This window comes from Syngnathoides biaculeatus, chromosome 2 (genome assembly GCF_019802595.1).
Source record: "Syngnathoides biaculeatus isolate LvHL_M chromosome 2, ASM1980259v1, whole genome shotgun sequence".
NCBI classification, from domain to species: domain Eukaryota; kingdom Metazoa; phylum Chordata; class Actinopteri; order Syngnathiformes; family Syngnathidae; genus Syngnathoides; species Syngnathoides biaculeatus.
In genome coordinates this window covers 4,011,584-4,031,417 of record NC_084641.1, presented here as the reverse complement: position 1 = coordinate 4,031,417, position 19,834 = coordinate 4,011,584, and the positions used below count along the sequence as shown (strand labels likewise).

Sequence of the window (19,834 nt, the reverse complement as noted above, 5' to 3'; positions counted from 1 at the left end):
AAAAACCCTGTGTTACCGGGCTGCCCTTGTCTCCTTCTTGGGTCATCTTGTCAAAAGACACGCGTCTCGTGTGCAGCAGATGCCTAGATAAGACTCGGATGTCTGTATTGCACATTCCTTTGTAACAAATCCATTTGTTGTTAACTTTTTCTAATCATTGGTGATCTCTTCCTCGATCATCGAACACGCGTAGGGTCCAAACTCGCAAATCCCGACAATATATATCAAGCAAGCTGAATTTCTAAAAGGACTAAGAAACCTTCAACTTAAAACTTCATACAAAGATACATAAAGTGCGGTTCGGATTAGAGCGCGTCTGAAGTTGGTGACTGGAGCTGATCCCGCTGTGATCTTGGGACATCTGGCGTGTTAAGGTCAGTGCCACCCCGGAGTGACAACATCGCTCTCACCAGGGCAAAGAACACACCATCTCTGAAAACTTTTTGCCTGTGGGCAGGAAGAAACGAAACAAGGAACATTAGATAGTTGGCAATTTCATGCACCAGACCAGTTAGGCTTGATGTTCTTGTTTCAATCGCAATTACTGGAGGGACCTGGAAAGTGAAAATATTTTCTAAATGTATCACAAACCACAGAGAGGTGTATTTTGTCAACACCCATCAATTATCTGAGCAGCTTATCAACACAAGGGTCACAGGACTGCTGGAGCCCATCCTAACTATCTTCGGGCAGAAGGCGGGGTACACCATCAACTGCTTTGCCAGCCAATCACAGGGCACATATAAACAAACATTTGTCCCTACAGGCAATTTAGGGTCATCAATTAAACTAGCATGCATGTTTTTGCATTGTGGAAGAAAACCGGAGTGCCTGGAGAAAACCCCACACAGACACAGGGAGAACATGCACCCACTACAGTTGGGGCCAGGATTTGAACCACGGTCCCCGGGACAGTGAGACAGACAATCTAAACAGTTATTCAATGCGTCGCTGTGTTGCCAACATACCTGCCAAATTTGATATTAAAAAAAAAAATACTAATTGCGATTGAAATAAAAGTAAATTTCTTTCAACTTGTCCCTTTCGGGGTCGCCACAGCGTGTCATCTGAGATGAACACACATATGTGTTTGGCACAATTTTTACACCGGATGCCCTTCCTGACGCAACCCTTCTCAGGGAGTGGAGGCCCCAGTGGGATACGAACCCACAACCCCTGGTTTACCAAACCAGTCCTCTAACCATTGAGCTACAGGGCCTAATCGCGATTGAAATTTGGCTTTAAAATCATGGAAAATCACCTATCAATCAAATACAGCACATTTTTCTTATACCTCCACTTCCCTACATGTTTGAGCCACAAAAATAGATCCAGTGAAAGCCTCCAGTGGCTGGAATACATCCCACAGGGTCGTCTTGGGGCTTTTCCATGCCGCAAGAAGGCGTTTGAAAGCGTTCACACTAATGTGAAATCCCTGCCCACCTACTGGTTATTTAATCTGACTTTAAAAAAGCAAAACAACTAAAATATCTCACTCTTCTGCCTTCTTTCCATGATGTGCATGCACTCATGGCTGACAACGAGGCACTCTAAAACCCTTCATGCCAGCATACACTACAAACGGAGGAGGATTATCTTTTTTGGAGTGTATGCAGAGCTTGTTACCTAACTGCATGACACAACAACATGAAGACCGAAACAGTAAAAAGCAGTTTAACGTTAAATCTTCACAATTGAGTAGTACATACAGTGCCGTGAAAAAGTATTGGCCCCCCAGCAAGTTCCTATTTTTGGGCAGTTTCCCAAACTTTAACGTTCAAGATCATCAAACAAATGCATATATCAGACAAATATATCACAAATAAACAAAATAATAACATTGTTGGGAAAACATTAGTTCATTTTTGCTGATCATCCTCAAGTCTGACTACTTCCTGACCTATTCAATTAAGAAATCAATTACTGATAAAATAAAGTTTCTCAAAATGTCGGGAAAAAAAAACCCAAAAAATTCAAGAAACAAATGGGAAATGAAGTAATTGTCATCTCACAATCTTGAAAGAGTTACTGATTTCTAAAGCTTTAGGACATCAACAAACCAACGTGAGGGTCACTGTCCTGAAATTAAGGAAAACTGGGTGGCGGTGAGCCATCCTAGGAATGGCCGTCCTACAAACAAACAAAAAAAACATCTCATCCAGGAGGTCACAAAGGAACTCAGGGCAACATCTGAAGAACAGCAGTCCTCCCTTGCCTCTCTGGAGATCAGCGCTCATGACTCAACAAGAAAGAGACTGCAGGGCAAAAATGCAACTTCCAAGGCAAAAACTATTGCTGACAAAAACAAATAAATAAAGGGTAGTCTTATATTTGCAAAAAACAAACAAAAAAAAAAACACCTGAATGATTCTTTTGGGAGAATGTTATATTGACTGATGAGATGAAAGTTGAGCTTTTTGGAAGGCGTGGGTCTCATTACGTCTGGGGTAAAACTAACAGTCAAGCACGCTGGTGACCGTGGGGAGGCCTTGGGCTGCTACCCTCCTTCAGGACCTGGACAACTCGCTGTGATTGATGGAAACATGAATTCTGTGCTTTAACTGAAAATCCTGAAAGAATACGTTCCGCCATCAGCTATAGCTGAGGCGCACTTGGATTCTGCACCAGGATAATCATCCAAAACACATTGAGTCAACTTTCAAATGGGTTAAAAAAACAAAAAGGTTTTGAAGTGGCCTAGACAAAGTCCAGACTTGAATCTGAATGAAATGCAGTGGCATGACCTCTAAAAAAAACTGTTCATGCTTGAAACCCTTCCAGTGTTCCTGAATTCAAACAATTCTCTGAGGAAGATTGGGCTAAAATAGCTTCACAAAGATGGCTCATTGCCTGTTCTAGAAAATGCTTTGTTTCAGTTATTGTTTGATTGTCTTAAACATTAAAATGAGGAAGCTATACAAAAATATAAGAATTTGAAAGGGGTGGGGGAGGGATTACTTTTGTTCATGGCACTGTCTAATTTCAGTTATGGGTCTCAGTCAAGGGTCAGCAAGTGAGCTGTGTAAACAACATCCTGAAGAGTAAAAAAATATTGAAATCAGGTCAATTGTGAGATTAAAGACAGAAGAACAACAATGTTGAAGGATCGGAATATTATCACTAACGTTTCAGCTATGCAACATCATACAACTTTCACATAATATTTCCGGGTTAACTGTAATGTACTCACCTCTTCTGAGTCCTCTTCAGTCTTATGACAATGGTGAGTACTATGATCGCCATCAAAACAAGTATAGCAAGTACAAGAAGAATTTGGCCTGTTTCAGAGAGCCTTCCACCTGCCAAAAAAAACACCATACATACACACTTCAGTTGTGTAAAGAATAGCTTTGCACTGGGAACACTATTTCCTTGCAAATCAAAACACGAAGAAAAATATATCTGTGATATCTCTTTCCCAAAATAATGAGCAAAAACAACTGACTGGTATACCAGAAATTAAACCAACAAAATTAATGTTACCTGCCCATGCTCATCTCCAGAATTTAACCCAATCTGTATCAGATGTTTTGTTTTTTTTTTTTTAGCAAAATACAGGTACTGTAGTAAATGTTTTTTTTTAACCTTGAAATTATCTTCCAAGTAATAAAGACCTATGACACATTGGTCTTCATGTCTTGATTTTGAATAAAATGGACATAGTGGATAAAGGATATTACAAGTACACTAACTAACTAAACACACTCATCACGAATGTGAAAGAGAAACTCGGTGGCATTTTAGACTGCTAGATTGCTTTCACTTTCTTTCTGATGGAGTTTTTAAATCAGTCAGTAAAGGCTCACCCCCGCCCAGATATCTGTCATGGCAACGCAATTGGGAGATGGAATCTGATATCCTCAAAGTAACGTTAACAGTCGATAAATTCAACATCCTGTAAATCCAGAATACTGTACAGCGAAAGCAACACACTTTATGAGAGGTCTTGATAAAAAAAAAATGAAAAGAATTACAGATGGGAACAAATAAAAGAATGCGGAAGCTATCGTGATTAAAAGCAATTACAGCGTAATTAAAAGGGTGGAACAGTTAGTACTTCTTAATGTACAGAAAAAAATGGCAAGGCCATTCAGGTGTTCCGGCCTGTAAAACCACAGCAAAAACTTTTGTCATTTTTGGGGGGGGGGGGGGGGGGAAAAATAACGCCATAATATTCCACTTTATGAAATTACAGTCAAGTAGTAAAATAAGGTGCAATAATACACTTGCAAGGATTTCGATATGTTTGGTTTACAGGCTGCACGACTGTTTGTGTTCCAATATCCATTGCGTGAAGGGTGAAGGTAACGGTGCAACTATCGATGCTAATCGTTAGCACATCTATTTTGTTTTCCATTTAACATTAGTTGTCTGGTTCTTTTAAAATGTAAAATCTGAAATTCTTTGTTTTTTTTGGGGGTGGGGGCGTTAACAGTAAACTTCAAGTTAGCGTGACATAAAAGAGCTTAAATGATCTTTTTTTTTTAACAATTGTTCACTATCTGCCAAACATTTTCAGTTTTGAGAAGTCATAGCATTGGCTGTCACCATCCGGACTCATAAGTGAAGGCACCAGCCTTGACATCATATATACCAGTCTCCCCTGCCTCCTCCTCCTCCTCCTCCAGGCTAGCAGTCCAGGAAAAAGGGAGCCTCTCTAGCCTTTCCGGCCAACTCCCGCTCTGAACAACGCAGTCTGCGTGGCCCTCCCATCTTCCTGACATGCGCAACGTGACATTCTGACTGCTGGTGAACGTGCCGTCATCATTGACGAGCAGGGTGGTCACCGGATGCTGCAAACCGGTGACATTGGGTGAGAAGCCCCAGCGGATGGTTGGTGCTGGTTTCCCCGTGGCAGAGCAGCTGAACCCAACAGAGGCGGTTCCGTCCGCAAGCCCGCTGCTGGGATGGTACACCTCTGCTTTCACCTCAGATATCCCTACAAAATTTGCAAAGTCACACTGGTCACATGAAAAATTGCCAATGAAGGGTTCTATTTTCAGCAAGTTTCAGTGTGAAAACATGTGCATCTTGACAGTCTGAAGACTCGCTTATTATGCAGACCCATCGGCACCAAGCTGGGCATATCAGCGCCCTGGGAGATTTTGGTGACAGAATGTATGTCGAAACCTACGGCAACTGGGACCATGTCCAACTTTTGGAGCAGGTGATCTAATATTGTGATTTGGGTGAATCTGACAAGGGCGCATCTGGGCACACAGTAACGGGAGCCCCTTGGATATTGGTGGGAGATGACAGACTTAATTAAACCTTACTTGAGCCTCTTAGTCATTGTCAAAATCATGGAATGTGTTATCATCACATCTAATATATATATATATATATATATATATATATATATATATATATTTTTTTTTTTTTTTTTTTTTTTTTTTTAAACCATCCCATGTACTGTTGTGCACCCAGCTACGGGGGGATTGGGTGGGGTGGAACCGAACAATCGTTGGAGAGGATATGGATGCACGAGTTCTGCGGACACTGTAATCGCTTTTACCTTCCACGGTGAGGCAGGTCTGCTTTCTTTTGGACTCTTCTGGGTAGACATTGAAGATGCAGATGTAACAAAATTCATCTCCCCACGTGACATTCTTTAGGGTGAGGGACGCCGAGCTCAGCGAAGTCTCAGTGAGAATCACCTTGCCTTGGTAAGGCTCATTGACGTGCTGTCCAAACCTCTTGCTGTACGATGCTACATTCTCAACTGAATTATCGCGGAGGCGCTTCTGCCATGTGATCTGGTGCACACCTGGGGCGAGGCCAGGAAGCCATTAGGGAAACAGATTGCAGATCAAACACAACAGCTCAGTACTGGTCCTGATAATGAAGGTTTCAGACAAAAGTCTGTACCCCTAAGGAAGAAAATTCCAGTGTCAGCAAATCTTTTGCCTACAGTTAATCAGTAAGGCAGTAAAAGGCATAGAAACTGCCTTTATTTATAGTTTAAATACCATAAACTATGATCCAATACGTCCATCCATTTTCTGAGCCGCTTATGCTTAAAAGGGTCGCGGGAGTCCTGGAGCCTATCCCAGCTGTCAACGGGCAGGAGGCAGGGTACACCCTGAACTGGTTGGTAGCCAATTGCAGGCCACATCGAGACAAACAACAGCCGCACTCAGAATCAAACCAAAGGGCAATTTAGTGTCTGGAATGAATGCATGTTTTTGGGGTGTGGGAGGAAACCGGATGTTTATCCATCTGCGATAATAAAAAAAAGTATTAAATTCTGTTGTAAAAGTTCCCAACTGAACCTGTTCCACCCAGACTGCAAATACGATCGCACTGTTTGTACAGCCAACAACTGCTGATGAAAAGATTTGGATGAAATTATTCATATAACCTGTCGATTTGGCAACATTTTGGTGGACTGAAATAAGTGCCAGCAGGAAGTGAATTTCCATCATTTATATTTGAATTTCTACACTTGAATAACAGAATCCAAAAGTCGAATTGGGAAAAGAGAATTTGACCTCGTATCATTTCAGTTGAAACCATTGCATTGAAAGGAAGACTTTGTCCAAACTAATAGGAATGGGAGCACACATTAAAAGTTAATAGATGAGGTTTCAGTGTTTCTTTTAACGCCAGAGTTATCCGCAGATTTCACTGAAAAACATCTCTAAATTGGAAACGCAAAATCGAAATTCCTCTCTCACTCAGACATTCCAATGGGCCCGGCTGGAAAACTGACAGCCAATCAGTGTTTGCCACACCTGCAGTGCTTCCTGTTCTGACCCCCCGTTGCTCGTGGATACATTTCACCGAAAAGAGAATGTCCACTATCTGCCATTTTGCGGCTGATTTTTGTGAAAAAATAATTACAAACAAACAAAGGAGAGTAGCATGACGTACAATTTTCAAGCCTGGGCGTTTGAGCCAGAATACACACAGCCGCCGGTTGACTTGTTGGAGAGGGGGCGTGGCCCTAATGACAAACAATAATCCCATTACATGGACCGTGGAGATTTGTGTGATATCTTTGTGAGGAGTTGGTTTAGATGTAGCTAATATACAGCCGGCGTAGCCTGAGTTTTTTTTTTTTTTTTTAAACCCCAAGGAGCAAGCCTCTCTCAAGTGACTGGCAGCAGCGGTGGCGGGGGGTGGAGGTGGCGGGGCACACACGGATCGCTGTAAATAGTAACCGGGAAGTGTGTTCTGAGAGCTACCAAAGCGAGTTGATGCTCCATGTTATTGCTATACCGACCATTGAGCAAACAAAATGAAAAAAACAATGTACAATGTTCAAGCGTTTGAGCCAGAACACACACAGGCGGAATTCGACGAGTTGAGAGGGACGTGGCGCTGATGACGAACAATAATAGTCCCATGAAATGGACCGCGGAGATTTGATGCTTTACTGAGGAGTTGGTTTAGATGTAGAGAATATATGGACAGACTTTTTTTGTTTTTAACACCAAGTTGTACTTTTTAAGCAGCAAAGCTTCTTCTTGCTCGCGTGTATCGCCGGGAAGTGTTACACGTGTATATCCATCCATCCATTTTCTTAGCCACGCGATGGTTGAAGGTGTGCTGGAGCCTATCCCAGCTGTTGACGGGCAGGAGGCAGGCTATCCACACACATACAGACACAGGGAGAACATGCAAACTCCACACACGGAGGTCCGCGATTAAACAGCTACGCCACCCTCATAACGTATGCTGTTTACCGCTTTACCGTACAAGCACGAGAGGCTATAATTTACAGTCTCATGACCAGTAATGATGAAATGCGTGCAAATTTCCCCATTGATGAATGAGCCTCAACTGTGCCAGCCACAGCTTTATCCTGTCAGGTTGACCCCACAGGAGGTTAAAGAAGGACAAATTTGGGTGCGTTTTCTCAGTTTCAGTGCAGAACAAGTCAGCATCTTGGCTTAGCAAGAACGAATGGTCTGTAATGTTAAGCACCGGCGACATCAACGGCGGGGGTCAAGGATGTTTCTTTCGGTTTGGCTCTGAAAGCTGGGACATATCCGGATTTTGCTTGGATTTCAAATATGTTCTTCATTTTCAACTTTTTTTTCAATTACTGTACAAAATATATGTAATAATAATAATATTACTTCACATTGGAGGGTTTATTGTACATATGAATTCTGAGGAGTCTTCCTTTAAAAACTAAATCTGAATAGTACAATTCAAAATTGAATGTATAAATATGATTAATACTGTACTGTTAAAATTGTTAAATCTGTTAAATCCACACTCCAAAGTGTAGATTTGGTAATTGCTGGCTCAATGCAGGTGTTTTGCTGTCCTGTGCCGAATTCAATAACATATAATTGCTTTTGCAGAACAGTAGCAGCCCAGTTTAGTTAAAGCAAGTTTGTATCTTACCTTTCTGGTTCCAAAGCTCGCATTTGTAGTGTGCATCCTTGCCATACTCAACAGATGTATCCCCAAAACCGGTGACCCGAGGGCTCGTTGCTAAAATAATAATGCACAACACACACATACACAAATGTTATTAGTGCAGTCCTCAAAAGGCGAGCAGAATCTACAAACAACTTCGATTTCCAGCACGGAATTACATTTGAAGAGCAAAGAGAGGACGAATATGTGTTGCCACATCCTGCAGGGAAGATCTCTTTCGGTTTTATTTCTTCATCTTTAATAGCAGCATAAACAAAAAGCAAAACCAAAACCATTTGAGACTTTGTAAATACTTAAAGTGGTGAAGGATAGATTTCAAGCTCACGGGAAAAAAGCATTTGATCTGCTAAAATGTACAAAAAAGGGAATTATGAATGTGCAATTGTACAGTGTGAATCCACGCGTCGATTTAACAACACGTCTTTTATTTCTCATTTATTTATCGTCCCTTTGAAGCCTCAGACCAAAACGCGACCCAGATATTCCCTCAAGCAACACGAACCTCCTCCCCTTAGAGCAACAACTCAGCTAGAGTGAACAAAAAGGGGAAATAAAATGTATCCCTTCCAGTTTAACAACCACTTAAGACTCATGTCTCTTGTTATAATACTCTACAACCACAATACTGTGCGTGTATGAAAGATTGTGACTAAAAGGGAAAACGTGTCCACGATAGCTAGGAAGTGTTAACTTGCCGGTTCGCCAGATATCCGACGTATCTCCGTGGGGACCATGTTGGAAGGGTCGGTGTTTCTGTACAAAGCATCGACATTGACATGAAGAAATTCACTTGCTCATTTCCAAATCGCTTTTCACGTGAGTTACGATTTTGTCAACGCATAATATTTGAAAAAAATGCATCAAATGTTTACATTTGTACGGGATTTTCAGTTTTCTTCTTAAATGGGCGTTCGCAATCGTAGTCCGTAATCAAGCGAACTGACATCCTTGGTATTTTTGTTATTTCCCCCCAACATTCATTGACCCTATCCATTGTCCCTAGCTTAGCGTTGCTGTCAACACGGAGCTCGAAATGACCGCGACCTTTCGCGTGATGGGTCTGTGATCTTGTTTTTATATTGTTGTTGACGTAACAGTCAGTGGGCAGTGCTAAATAAATCATCTCCCTGCGCCCTGCCTGGTTGTCACTCTGTTGTAGCTTTAGCAACGCTAGCTAGCTTTTGGGATGCTATTTTTTTTTCTCGCTGAGTTTTCTCTCAAATGCCTTTTTAAGACCGTGCGTCGTCTGCTGTGAGGAACTGAAGAGCACCCATGGTAAGAGCAACGACACTGAGGTCGCTTTTGTTTTAGAAATTGATGGGTAAATCACTGGGGAACGCCATTTTTGTAGTTAGATCTGACCACTGCTCTAACTCATTTTTGGGTGCGCAAACCAAAACTGTTTTTCTCTTTCACGTCAAGTTTTTGAACAAAGTGGAGCAACTATATTAATAAAAGTAAATATAATCTATGTAGATACAAGCTTTGAAACCGTAAAAAAAACTGCGCAAAACAATAGAATTTATGAACAATGTATATGTCCTCATAATTGCTACTACGCTAGCTTTCTGTTTGCAGATATTGAGTAGTGACCAACGGCGGCTCAGCTGGTATATCGTTGGCCTCAAAGTTATGAGGAACCGGGTTCGATCCCGGCCTTGCCTGTATGGAGTTTGCATGTTCTCCCCGTGCCTGCGTGGGTTTTCTCCGGGCACTCCGGTTTTCTCCCAAATCCCAAAAACAGGCTACAAAACTAACTAATTTTGGAATCAAGATCTCATTTTATTCAGCATTCAAATTAACCCTTCAGCAAATTATTTTCAAATTGTTCCCCAGTGTAATGATCATCCGCTTACAATGAATTCATCCTCTCTGTTTTGGCCAAAAAAAGATAATTAAATGTCCTGTGACAAAACAACAACAAAATACGTAACTCTTGTTAGCGAGCTTATTGCACGCATAATGGAAAAGAAGTGAAAAGATTTAGATTATTTTTAAAGTCTAAATCGTGCTAAAATGTGAACACTTTCTAATATCCTCCATGAAATCAATTAACTCATGGAATTTATCTTGGACTTGGGAAACATGATAAAAAGAAATGTTTGCCTATTTTCTGACAAGCTTTACATCAAACCGTATCCCAGTCATTCCCGAAACTCAGACGATGATGTCCTGATTTGAAATCTGAAAATCCTCTAAAGTTACCAAATTTCAAAATATAACTCTGCGATCAATAATTTCCTGTATAGTTTTAATTAACAGGTAATGTATGTATGTGAACATGGGATAGACAATAATCTATTACTTTATCCAACAACATTATGATTAACATATATGAACTTTGAATCAGATAATTCTTAGGTAGGAAAACCGTGCACAGCTTAAGTGCTCTTTAAAATGTAGATTGGAAGTTTGATAAAGTTGAACAGAATTTCTGAAAAGAAGCTTAGGATTGGCTTTTCCAACAAAATACTGCAGTGAGCAAGCAAGTGAACATACTGTAACTAAGGATACTTCATTCGTCTGTGATTCACAGTACTGTTTTCTCACAGTTAGGGGAAAAAAGTCAATCTTTTTTTTTTAAGTGTCTTCTTTGATTACAAATTTGATTTCTCGTATTCAGACAGATATTTTTCAAGGAAAGAAGTTCTCTTTTCTGGCTCACAAATTCAGCGGATTTGAGCTTTTGTTAGAGCTGTCACCACTTCCTGGTGTCATGTGTCTAAAAACTGCTGATTGGACTGGGATACTTTCAAAGTCAAATTCCCTAAAATGACCATGTCCATTCTCCGCCTATGCGTCACTCCGATTGCACCCTCGCATTAGGATGCAACATTCTGGAAGCGACACGAAGATGACATACTGGATACAAGAAAACATGGACACACAAAAACCCACACATCCCGGGAACTGGCAGAACACAGTTGAGAGCATGGCTTAGAAACAAAGTCACCTAGAATAGTTAATTCATGGAATACTGTACACGTACTTACTGTACACTGAGGAAGCGTATGACTGCCACACCAAAAAAAAAAAAAAAAAGGTCGCGTAATGTGAAGTAAATCGTTTCACATTATAACATAGATTCGTTTCACATAATAACATAAATTCACTTCACATAATAATGTAGATTCGTTTCACATAATAATGTTGAAAATAATAAATAAATAAATTTCACCTCTCTTTACCCCGCCCCCCAATAGACAATTACTTCTGGTTCGGGTGGGCGGTAGCAATAACTTCCGTAAGACATCATTTAGTGTTGCACAAAACGTGGATTTGGTGAGCTTTTTACGGAGTCATGGTGTACCTGAAGATTGCCTCTTGCATTAAGATTGCCTCTTACACATGGAGCAAGAACATTTAAGTTTATTCTTAGCATCCAATAGTTTTGTGCTCTTTTATTGTAGCTAGCAAACACGTTAGCACAAGTTAGTCCAGGGAAACTCCTGTGAGAAATTATAAATATTTTCTACGTTATTATGTGAAACAAATCTACGTTATAATGTGTATTGATTCACATAATAATGTGATTCGATTCACATAATTTTTTTTGGGTGTGGCAGTAATATGCTTCCGTAGTACACCACAAAGAAGATGGTGACATCAAAATCATATTATACACAAAACCCACACATACAAACCAGTACCTACTTTGGACATCATAACATCCCACAGCACGTACACTCCGTCGAACACTTTGCAACCGGACTAGGATCATAACGTGTTGGGGGGGTGGGCCGACATGGTCTCACTTGTAATGAATATCCCCGACTCTAAAAAGATAGCACTCCAAGCCTTTCTTGAGAGGATAAATGGCTTCCCAAACTAGAAGGAACAACCACATCCTTGATTGAGAAAAAGGGAAAATTATCACATCAGAGACCATTCATTCATTCATTCATTCATTCATCTTCAGTCCCGCTTCTCCTCATGCCTACTCCAGCAATAATCGGGTTAGAGGTGGGAAATACACTAAAACGGTTGCCAGGCAATCGTAGGGCACATATTAATAAACAACCATTTGCGCTCACATTCACAATTGGTCCTGTCCCTGCCTGGCTTGACAAGATATAGCCCGGTGACCGTAAAAGATGGTCTTGGTTGGTATCGTAATGCATCGTGTAGTGCTGCTTGCCAGTTTGAGAGATACGGGGTGGATTTAGTGGCAGTAGTCTGACCTTGTACCATCAAGAATTACTTCATTTGTTTTCCAGTCTGATCCAAGCGTTAAAAAGGGCAGTGCATGGGCAATATCTTGATTCTCTGATTCTGCTTAATCATCATTGTTGATGATCACGGCTTCATGTTCCTCCACGTCCTTGCTGTTTTGTTTTTTTTCACCCTTTCAAGTTTCCAAGATCTCAATTAACCAAAATCTTAGCCACTTTTGTTTTTACATCATGTTTTTATCTGTGGCATTTGAAAAAAAATTAGCCAGTCTATTTTGACACAGTAAGGAGTCGAAATTACTGACATCTGTTTGAAATTATAGGGAGCACAAGTGAAATGTTGTCAGAAAAAATAAATACCCAAGTTATGTACAAATACCTGTTAAATCTACTGATGGTTCATAACAAAGTATTTGGACTTGGTTACTTCATACATCTGTTGGCTTGAAATGCTCGTCATCTTGCATATGGTGTTGAGCTAAAGTTGTTTTCCTTGACAGGAGGACATTAGCGCCCAAATGTCTCGGTTTTGCAGCCCCGTCTACAGTCGATACTGGCGGCACTACCAGCAGGCGATGGCCTGGCACCAGAGGCACAGGTGGGCCTACCAGAAGGCCTTGCAGGCCGCTTATGGCCCAGTCTACCGCCGCCAGCGGCGCCCCGGGAGTATAGAGCGCTACATGGACTGGCACCCAGGCGAAAGTGGCAGTGAAGAAGGGGAGAGTAGTTCGGATGACGAGATCGAGTGCGACATTAGTAACATGGAAATCAGCGAAGAGCTCCGGGAGTATTTTGCCCAGACTGAGAAACACCGGCAGGAGTTAAGTAAGTGGAGTTGTCGTTCTGTCGTTCACTGGTTATGTTTAATACAGTCACTCACATTTGAAAAATGTATGGGTGTGGTCAGTCATGCTCGCAGATAAAGTTGCACATGTGATTAGGGATGGAATCTCAAAACCTTAATATAACCTACTGGAGTAATATTACATAACTGTAAATTAAAAATGAAATAAATAAAATAGAAAAGTAAAATTTGAAAATCATAAATGTTAATTTCCAATTTCAGATGATATTAGTAGAACATGATTTAAAATGTTTCATCAATAAAAATTCTTCATCTGACAAACTTTATCTGAAGAAAAGTTAAATGCACTGGCCTGTCAAGGAATAAACATAACTGCAATGTTTTCTAAATGCTGAAAGTTTAGTTCAACATAATCGCCGTTAGTGCCAACGAGCTAGCGATACACTGTAACAAACATTCCTGTCGGGAATCGTGATGTATTGTTATAATCTAGCATAATTTAACAGCGGTATCTATTGTCAATCCATTGATGAAAGCTAGCAGTAGATGATCTCTATCTTCCTCAAGCATGTAGAGGGGAAACATTTTCAACTTCAAGATAATGCGTACAATGGGGAAAATGACCATTTAAATATATGGACAGACTAGTCTAACGTTGGATTTTTAGATCAAGTGAAAGTAAATGACAAGATCACACTTGTTATAGTTAGTTACTGAAACATTACCTGTGTTATATGGTAGAAATGTTTTCAGTGTAACTGAATTTCCTTTGACATGCCTCATGATGTTGATGACTTTCAACGTAAATGCGCTCGCCGCACGAGAAGAAGCTCTGAACATACGCTTTTGGCATAACTCTGGTCCCTGGCTAGCCTTTTTTCATCATTAACCATTTTTTATTCCCCCCCCATTTGCCACTTGTCGATAATCAAAGCCAAAAAATAGCCAATCACATGCCGGTCAAACTGCGGACTACTAAAATGACTAATACTCTTTCTTGTTATTCAGGTTACATGCATACAAATAACTTTCAGACATCAATATGATACAAGGAATTATATTTTTATTGGTAACTGAATCTAATGAACATTAAGAATGACAGAGATATGTCATAAAAATAAAAAAGTTTCTCAATCCTCTTCCGTACTTCTGACTGTTGAAAATAACGTCACTGTTCAACACTAAGTTTTAGCATGATTCCTGCCATAAAGATTCTCCTCTTTTTACTGCTCACCCATTAATAGAAACTTTTATCAAAATCAAACAATTCTTCTTCAGGGCCTTCAATTTTAACGATTAACAATTCATTTCCACTTTCTGTTTTGAGACAATTCCTTAAGGACGTCTTTACAATGTTATGCCTGCTGAAGCCACGTTTTACATCAACTACGTCTTTGCAGTTGCAGCAAACTTGTCATCATCTGTCTGCTGATGCTTCACGAAGTCGTCCAACTTTGGCACCACTGATTTTCAGCGTGTCAGAACATTTTTTTCTTCCATTGTCAATACACCATTGGCAGAAAAAATTTGAGTCCCTCAATTTGAGCCACTTGAATTTAGAAAACCATTCCTAGTGAATCTTTTGCCTCTGCCCTGCACGCGGAGTGGATTTTCCGACAGCAGACAAAGTTGTGTTGGATGTCTTTCCCACGTAATGGGCATCTGTCAAAGTTGGCAGCTGACAAACTGCATTTATACCACTGCCATGCTTTGTTTTTCGGAAGATAATCCCTAAGGTTTATAAATTTTCCGTAGCATCCACAGTTAGCATGAACCGATGGCGAGAAATCGTGGGTTTGACGCGGAACCCGGATGCAGTTGTCTCTGATGTAAATAATTATTTGCTCAACTTCCGGTATAGCTTCCGACAAACGTTCGTCACGCTAAACCCAGGAATCGAATACAAATTCTTGAATATACATAAAAGCCTATAACACTACAGAATCGTATGCTAGGATAAACAGCCAATTTCCACGTTTGCCAATTTTTTTTGCCATTTCAAAACTTTACCCGCTTGACTCAGTATGTATTCACATATGGCGAATTAGTGAGTGGGTAGCGAGGGCCTTGTAACTTCGGAACATGCTCAGTACAGTTAACTTGCATTTCCTGTTTCCGGGTTGAATATTGATTGTTTAGGAGCAGCCTTCTTTAGTTCACAACATTTATGAAATAAACATGTAAATTAATGTCAAGACTACACAAAATAAGCGACATCTTTCAATATCTATTTTTTTGTACAAGTAACAAATTTTGCACGTGTGATTTTTCATGCTCAACCGTGCAGAATTGCGCGCGTGATGGGGCTCGAACGCAATCTCGCCCCTCAAATAACAGTGACTGTTAATAGTATCATCCTTGAGGTGTGTTAACTAGGGTTTTAAAAACAATTATTTGAATAATCTGCTAATATGTCCATTCATCGGTTAAAAACATTCTTTAATTTCAAGACAAGACACTGTTTCAAAGTGACACACAAGCACAAATTGATTCTGGTTCGGTTACTGGTTTGGCCCGTAAATTAGATTAGTTGTCTATTAATTGTTGAACATGTAGTTTTTTTTCATTGTGTTATTGCCTTAAAATGCTTAATTTGTGATGTCAAAGCATATCTTAAATCTGGAAATGGCAATAGAAATGGGAAGTAGCTTGAAATATGGTTTATAAAATTAGACACTAACGACATTAAGTAGAATAAATATAGATGTAATTTTTTGACACATTTTCTTCAATGCAACGGATGTTTATTTAGATCATGCTGAAAAAGTTGTCCCTTGCAACCATGTTTTGGCAATCGTTGGTAATTAAGGGGGGGTCACTTGTAGATTTCTCCTTAGAGCTGCATTGCTTTTTTTTTATGACTGTAATTCCCTTGCACGTGCCAAACGGGAGATACTGCCATGGGTGTACTTTTATTTATATATATATATATATATATATATATATATATATATATATATACACACACTGGGTACAGCAGTCAAAAATAAGGACAATGAGCTGCTGTCATCCACAGCTCACACCCAGGCATTCACACAAGGACTTGGCAACGGCACGTGTTACCCTGCCTCTAAAGTTACGTTTAATACCATTATAGTATTTACTATACTTTTAATGCATTAAATTTGTTTGTATGTTTGTTGTTTTATGAGTATTACAGTGCAAACGTTCACCTGATGCGGGCGTATCTGAAAAAGGTTCACCCTGATAAACGGAGCTTTGCTGTGTTCATCTTCCTTTGCAGGAAAGCAGCAACAAATAGAAGCCAACAGCTACGTCCCGGCCGACCAGGACCTGCGCAGCATCTCCCACCGAGTTGGCGTGGCCCCACCGGCCGAGCGGCCGGGCGAGAGGCGCGGGGCCGAGATGAAGAAGCTGTACGGCGAGGATGCGGCCAAGATCCTGGCAATGGAGACAGCCATGCAGCTCACCTTTGACAGGAACTGTGACCTCAAGCAGCCCAAGTACTGGCCCGTCATCCCGCTCAAACTTTAGTCCTCAGGGGTTTTTTTTCTGTTTTATTTCAAAGTGCAACTCATTTGCTGACAGAAAATTGGTTCCAGAGGGTGAACATTTCCCACTTTTTGGTGATGTAAACAATTGAAACAAATGTCTACTTGTGTTTTTTCTTCTCCCTTTTTGTTTTCCCCTCAACTAGCTAGTCCGGGCTGTCAGTCATCACAAGAAGCCCTTCGCATGGCTGCCTTGCAAAAGGTGTATGCTATATATTAAATGAAATTGCATATAGTTTATTTAATGTAGAAATTAAAAACCTAATGGAAACGTATAGGATTGTATTGTGTTTTTAAAATATGCATATTACAGTGGTGAAATGTTGAAAGGCAAATGCAAGGAAGCAGTATACTGCTGTTTACTATGGCATGTGGGAATTCAAAGTTTTGGAGTATTGATTTTATTGACATGCACTCTAACACAGAGTTAAAAACTTTTTAGAATTTAGAAAAAAATATTTTGAAATGGGATTATTTTTACCTGATTTTGTGGCAACCACTGGAGAGCATTTTCCTAAACAGTAAACCCTCATTGATCATAACGGTTACATTCCAAAAACCCTGACAATAAATGAAATTAGTGAAGTATCATGCTTTATTATACGATTGTATTGGTTTTTACATTTCGTATATGCTTTTCAGAGTGCGACGCGTTGAGTGAGATGCAGGAATGTAATATATCCTCTTGAGGTCGCCATCCACACATCTACACGAGCACATGCTTGTTGAAGGCAGGTGTGCTGTGCTTGACTGATGTGAACATCAGTCCATGCGAACATTTCAACACATTTCCTAACTTTGAACAATTCCTCACCCTGATAATCCTGGCAAGATAAGTGAAAAGCATTGTGAACCCACACCTGATTGCGGGGATGGTTTTAACTTTAGTACCTACTGTAAGTTGTAGAAAAACAAGGTAAATATGGCTCTTGACTTGGCAATGATCCTGCAGATGTTGTTATGCATGTGTGCAGTAGCTATTTTTTTTGTCTAAAGTTGTGAATTTATCTATAAAAAATCCTGACCGTGCCTTTTGTTTTTAAAAGTGGCTTTCTAGTGATGTTCTTTGTATACTTAAGCGATTTAGTGACTTACCAAATGTACTGTTTGAGTTCTGCAAAGAATAAGTACCCAAGTCATTGCTCCCGCATTAACATAATTTAGCCTAGAAGTTGAATTGTATCAGAGTTGAAGTTATTTAAAACAAAAGTATGATGCGCTGAAATCGCAATCGTTTAAAGAAGACAGCGAGGGATTGCTATGTCGTGCAGAATGATTGTGCGGTCACATAACCCCTTTTCAAAATCTGACGTCCGATTGACTGCTTGTTACCTCCGCAATAAACCCACCCCCGCACAACCGCTGGCCTTCATCTTTATATTTTTTCCTTTTCCACCACATTTGATTCTTAGGTCCAGTCTCCAGACGTGCATAGTGTCGAAATGACTTAAAAACTTTCTTTCGGCTTGTCCCGTTAGGGGTCTCCACTGTATGTCATCTCAGATGAACGCTCATATGTGTTTGGTACAGTTTTTACACTCGATGCTCTTCCTGGCTTAACCCCTCTTGGGGAGTGGAGGCCCCTGTGAGAAATATGAACTCGTGACCCCTAGTTTAGTGCTCTAACCACTGAGCTATAGGGCCCTGTCTAAAAGATTTCAATGATCTTTTTCTTTCAAAACCGAAAGTGCAAGGAACCGGGTCATTTTCAGAGTAGTGTCTGTGTATTTGACTTTGTCACTGCATTTGATGGGCGTAGGAAGCTTTGCGCCTGTCCGGACATTCTACATAATGCGCCTCGCTTGACTATTGTACATCTCTGTTAATCAGTTTAAAGGATTAAAGGAAAGGAAACCTCACCCTGTCTGCTTGCTTTCATCGTTTCACTGTACCCGGTATGGCTTTCCCCACCCACTCCATAATCACACTTTGAAAAATATTACGGTTAAACTTTGTTTCCACATGTGCACGAGTAGCCCTCAAACTAGATTCCAAAATTGTCACATCCCTCCCGGACAGGATTTGAAGCTGTTGAAGAAGAATTCTGATTTAAATTCTGTACATTCTCCGTTGTGCAATGCTTTATTTTGTATTTGAATGACAGTTTCGCCCACACTGAAGAAGACGATGGCGTGTTTGTACCCAGCCACCGAGTGCTCCGTTGCTCGTGTGTTGATTGGATTTGCAATAAAGGTTCCGCTCACTTGGCTGCGGATTAGATAGGCTGTGGCAGCTCCAGCACAAAGTACAATTTTCACTGTTGTGTGACGACATATAGTTCGCTTCGACATAGAAACGCGCAAGCGCTGGCGGTTCTTGTCTCTCTTTGGCAAAATCTGGTTTCAATAATGCCGCCAGACTGTTAATGACATTCTAAAGTCGGCAAGAAGTAGCCAACATGATTTAATGCGATGGGCCTTTTCCTACAACTTTTTTTCAGCTCATCACTCGTAATGTTTGTTGTTCAGCTAAACTATACTTTGACGCCATGAGTGTTGCCATTAGAAGCCTTTCTTGCATGGCCCGCATTCCCTTCATCGCCTGCTTCTTTCACCCGTTTGACCTCTTTGTGGATTCAACCTTTGTGCTCTTTGCGGCACGTGACTAATGCCGCATCCTCTCTGGGGGGGTTGGCTGTGGTGCACTGAAGCTGCAAAACAGATGCTGAAGCTGACAGGCATTCAGTAGAAATAGTAATAATGACAGATTGGGACCACAAAATTGCATTAATGAGTGTAAAGTGAAAATAAATGTCTTCTAAATTTGATGTGCAACATAGAAGAGTAACCCTGATAAATTTGAATTTGGCGGGGAAGAAAAAGGTATTTAAAATAAAGCTTCAAAATCATCAAAAAGTCCTCCACTCTTGATTCAAACGCCATAGGCGTATGAGGGTAAATATGTGCCACTAGGAGTTGAATTAAAAATGCCAGTGAAAATTTTATGTTGTA

The 19,834-nt window shown here is 40.5% G+C and overlaps 2 protein-coding genes across 3 annotated transcripts; one reads left to right on the top strand and one right to left on the bottom strand.

Moving 5' to 3' along the window:
• Positions 1 to 288: 288 nt before the first annotated feature.
• Positions 289 to 9,083, bottom strand: LOC133504832 (uncharacterized). Its single transcript, XM_061827491.1, has 6 exons — positions 8,553 to 9,083; positions 8,359 to 8,448; positions 5,516 to 5,767; positions 4,595 to 4,939; positions 3,191 to 3,299; positions 289 to 447 (listed from the first exon to the last, which is right to left on the bottom strand). Exons 1-6 carry the CDS (start codon positions 8,590 to 8,592, stop codon positions 306 to 308), a joined length of 978 nt encoding a protein of 325 aa, XP_061683475.1. The 5' UTR covers positions 8,593 to 9,083; the 3' UTR covers positions 289 to 305.
• Positions 9,073 to 18,242, top strand: gemin8 (gem (nuclear organelle) associated protein 8). 2 transcript variants are annotated; one of them, XM_061827503.1, is made up of 4 exons: positions 9,110 to 9,210; positions 9,629 to 9,669; positions 13,067 to 13,391; positions 16,616 to 18,242. In XM_061827503.1, exons 2-4 carry the CDS (start codon positions 9,667 to 9,669, stop codon positions 16,864 to 16,866), a joined length of 579 nt encoding a protein of 192 aa, XP_061683487.1. In that variant the 5' UTR covers positions 9,110 to 9,210; positions 9,629 to 9,666; the 3' UTR covers positions 16,867 to 18,242. The 2 variants fall into 2 exon arrangements, with proteins under 2 accessions (XP_061683496.1, XP_061683487.1); XM_061827512.1 differs by lacking the exon at positions 9,629 to 9,669 and having other exon boundaries at positions 9,073 to 9,210.
• Positions 18,243 to 19,834: the final 1,592 nt, after the last annotated feature.

What these genes read in the sequence shown, in the direction of transcription:
- LOC133504832 (XM_061827491.1), bottom strand. Translation starts at nt 8,592, where the DNA reads ATGTGGCAACACATATTCGTCCTCTCTTTGCTCTTCAAAT. An exon ending in GACCTGCCTCACCGTGGAAG is followed by an intron (nt 4,940 to 5,515) that starts GTAAAAGCGATT and finishes CAAATTTTGTAG; the next exon opens with GGATATCTGAGGTGAAAGCA. An exon ending in CTGAAGAGGACTCAGAAGAG is followed by an intron (nt 448 to 3,190) that starts GTGAGTACATTA and finishes TCCTGCCCACAG; the next exon opens with GCAAAAAGTTTTCAGAGATG.
- gemin8 (XM_061827503.1), top strand. An exon ending in GAAACACCGGCAGGAGTTAA is followed by an intron (nt 13,392 to 16,615) that starts GTAAGTGGAGTT and finishes CTTCCTTTGCAG; the next exon opens with GAAAGCAGCAACAAATAGAA.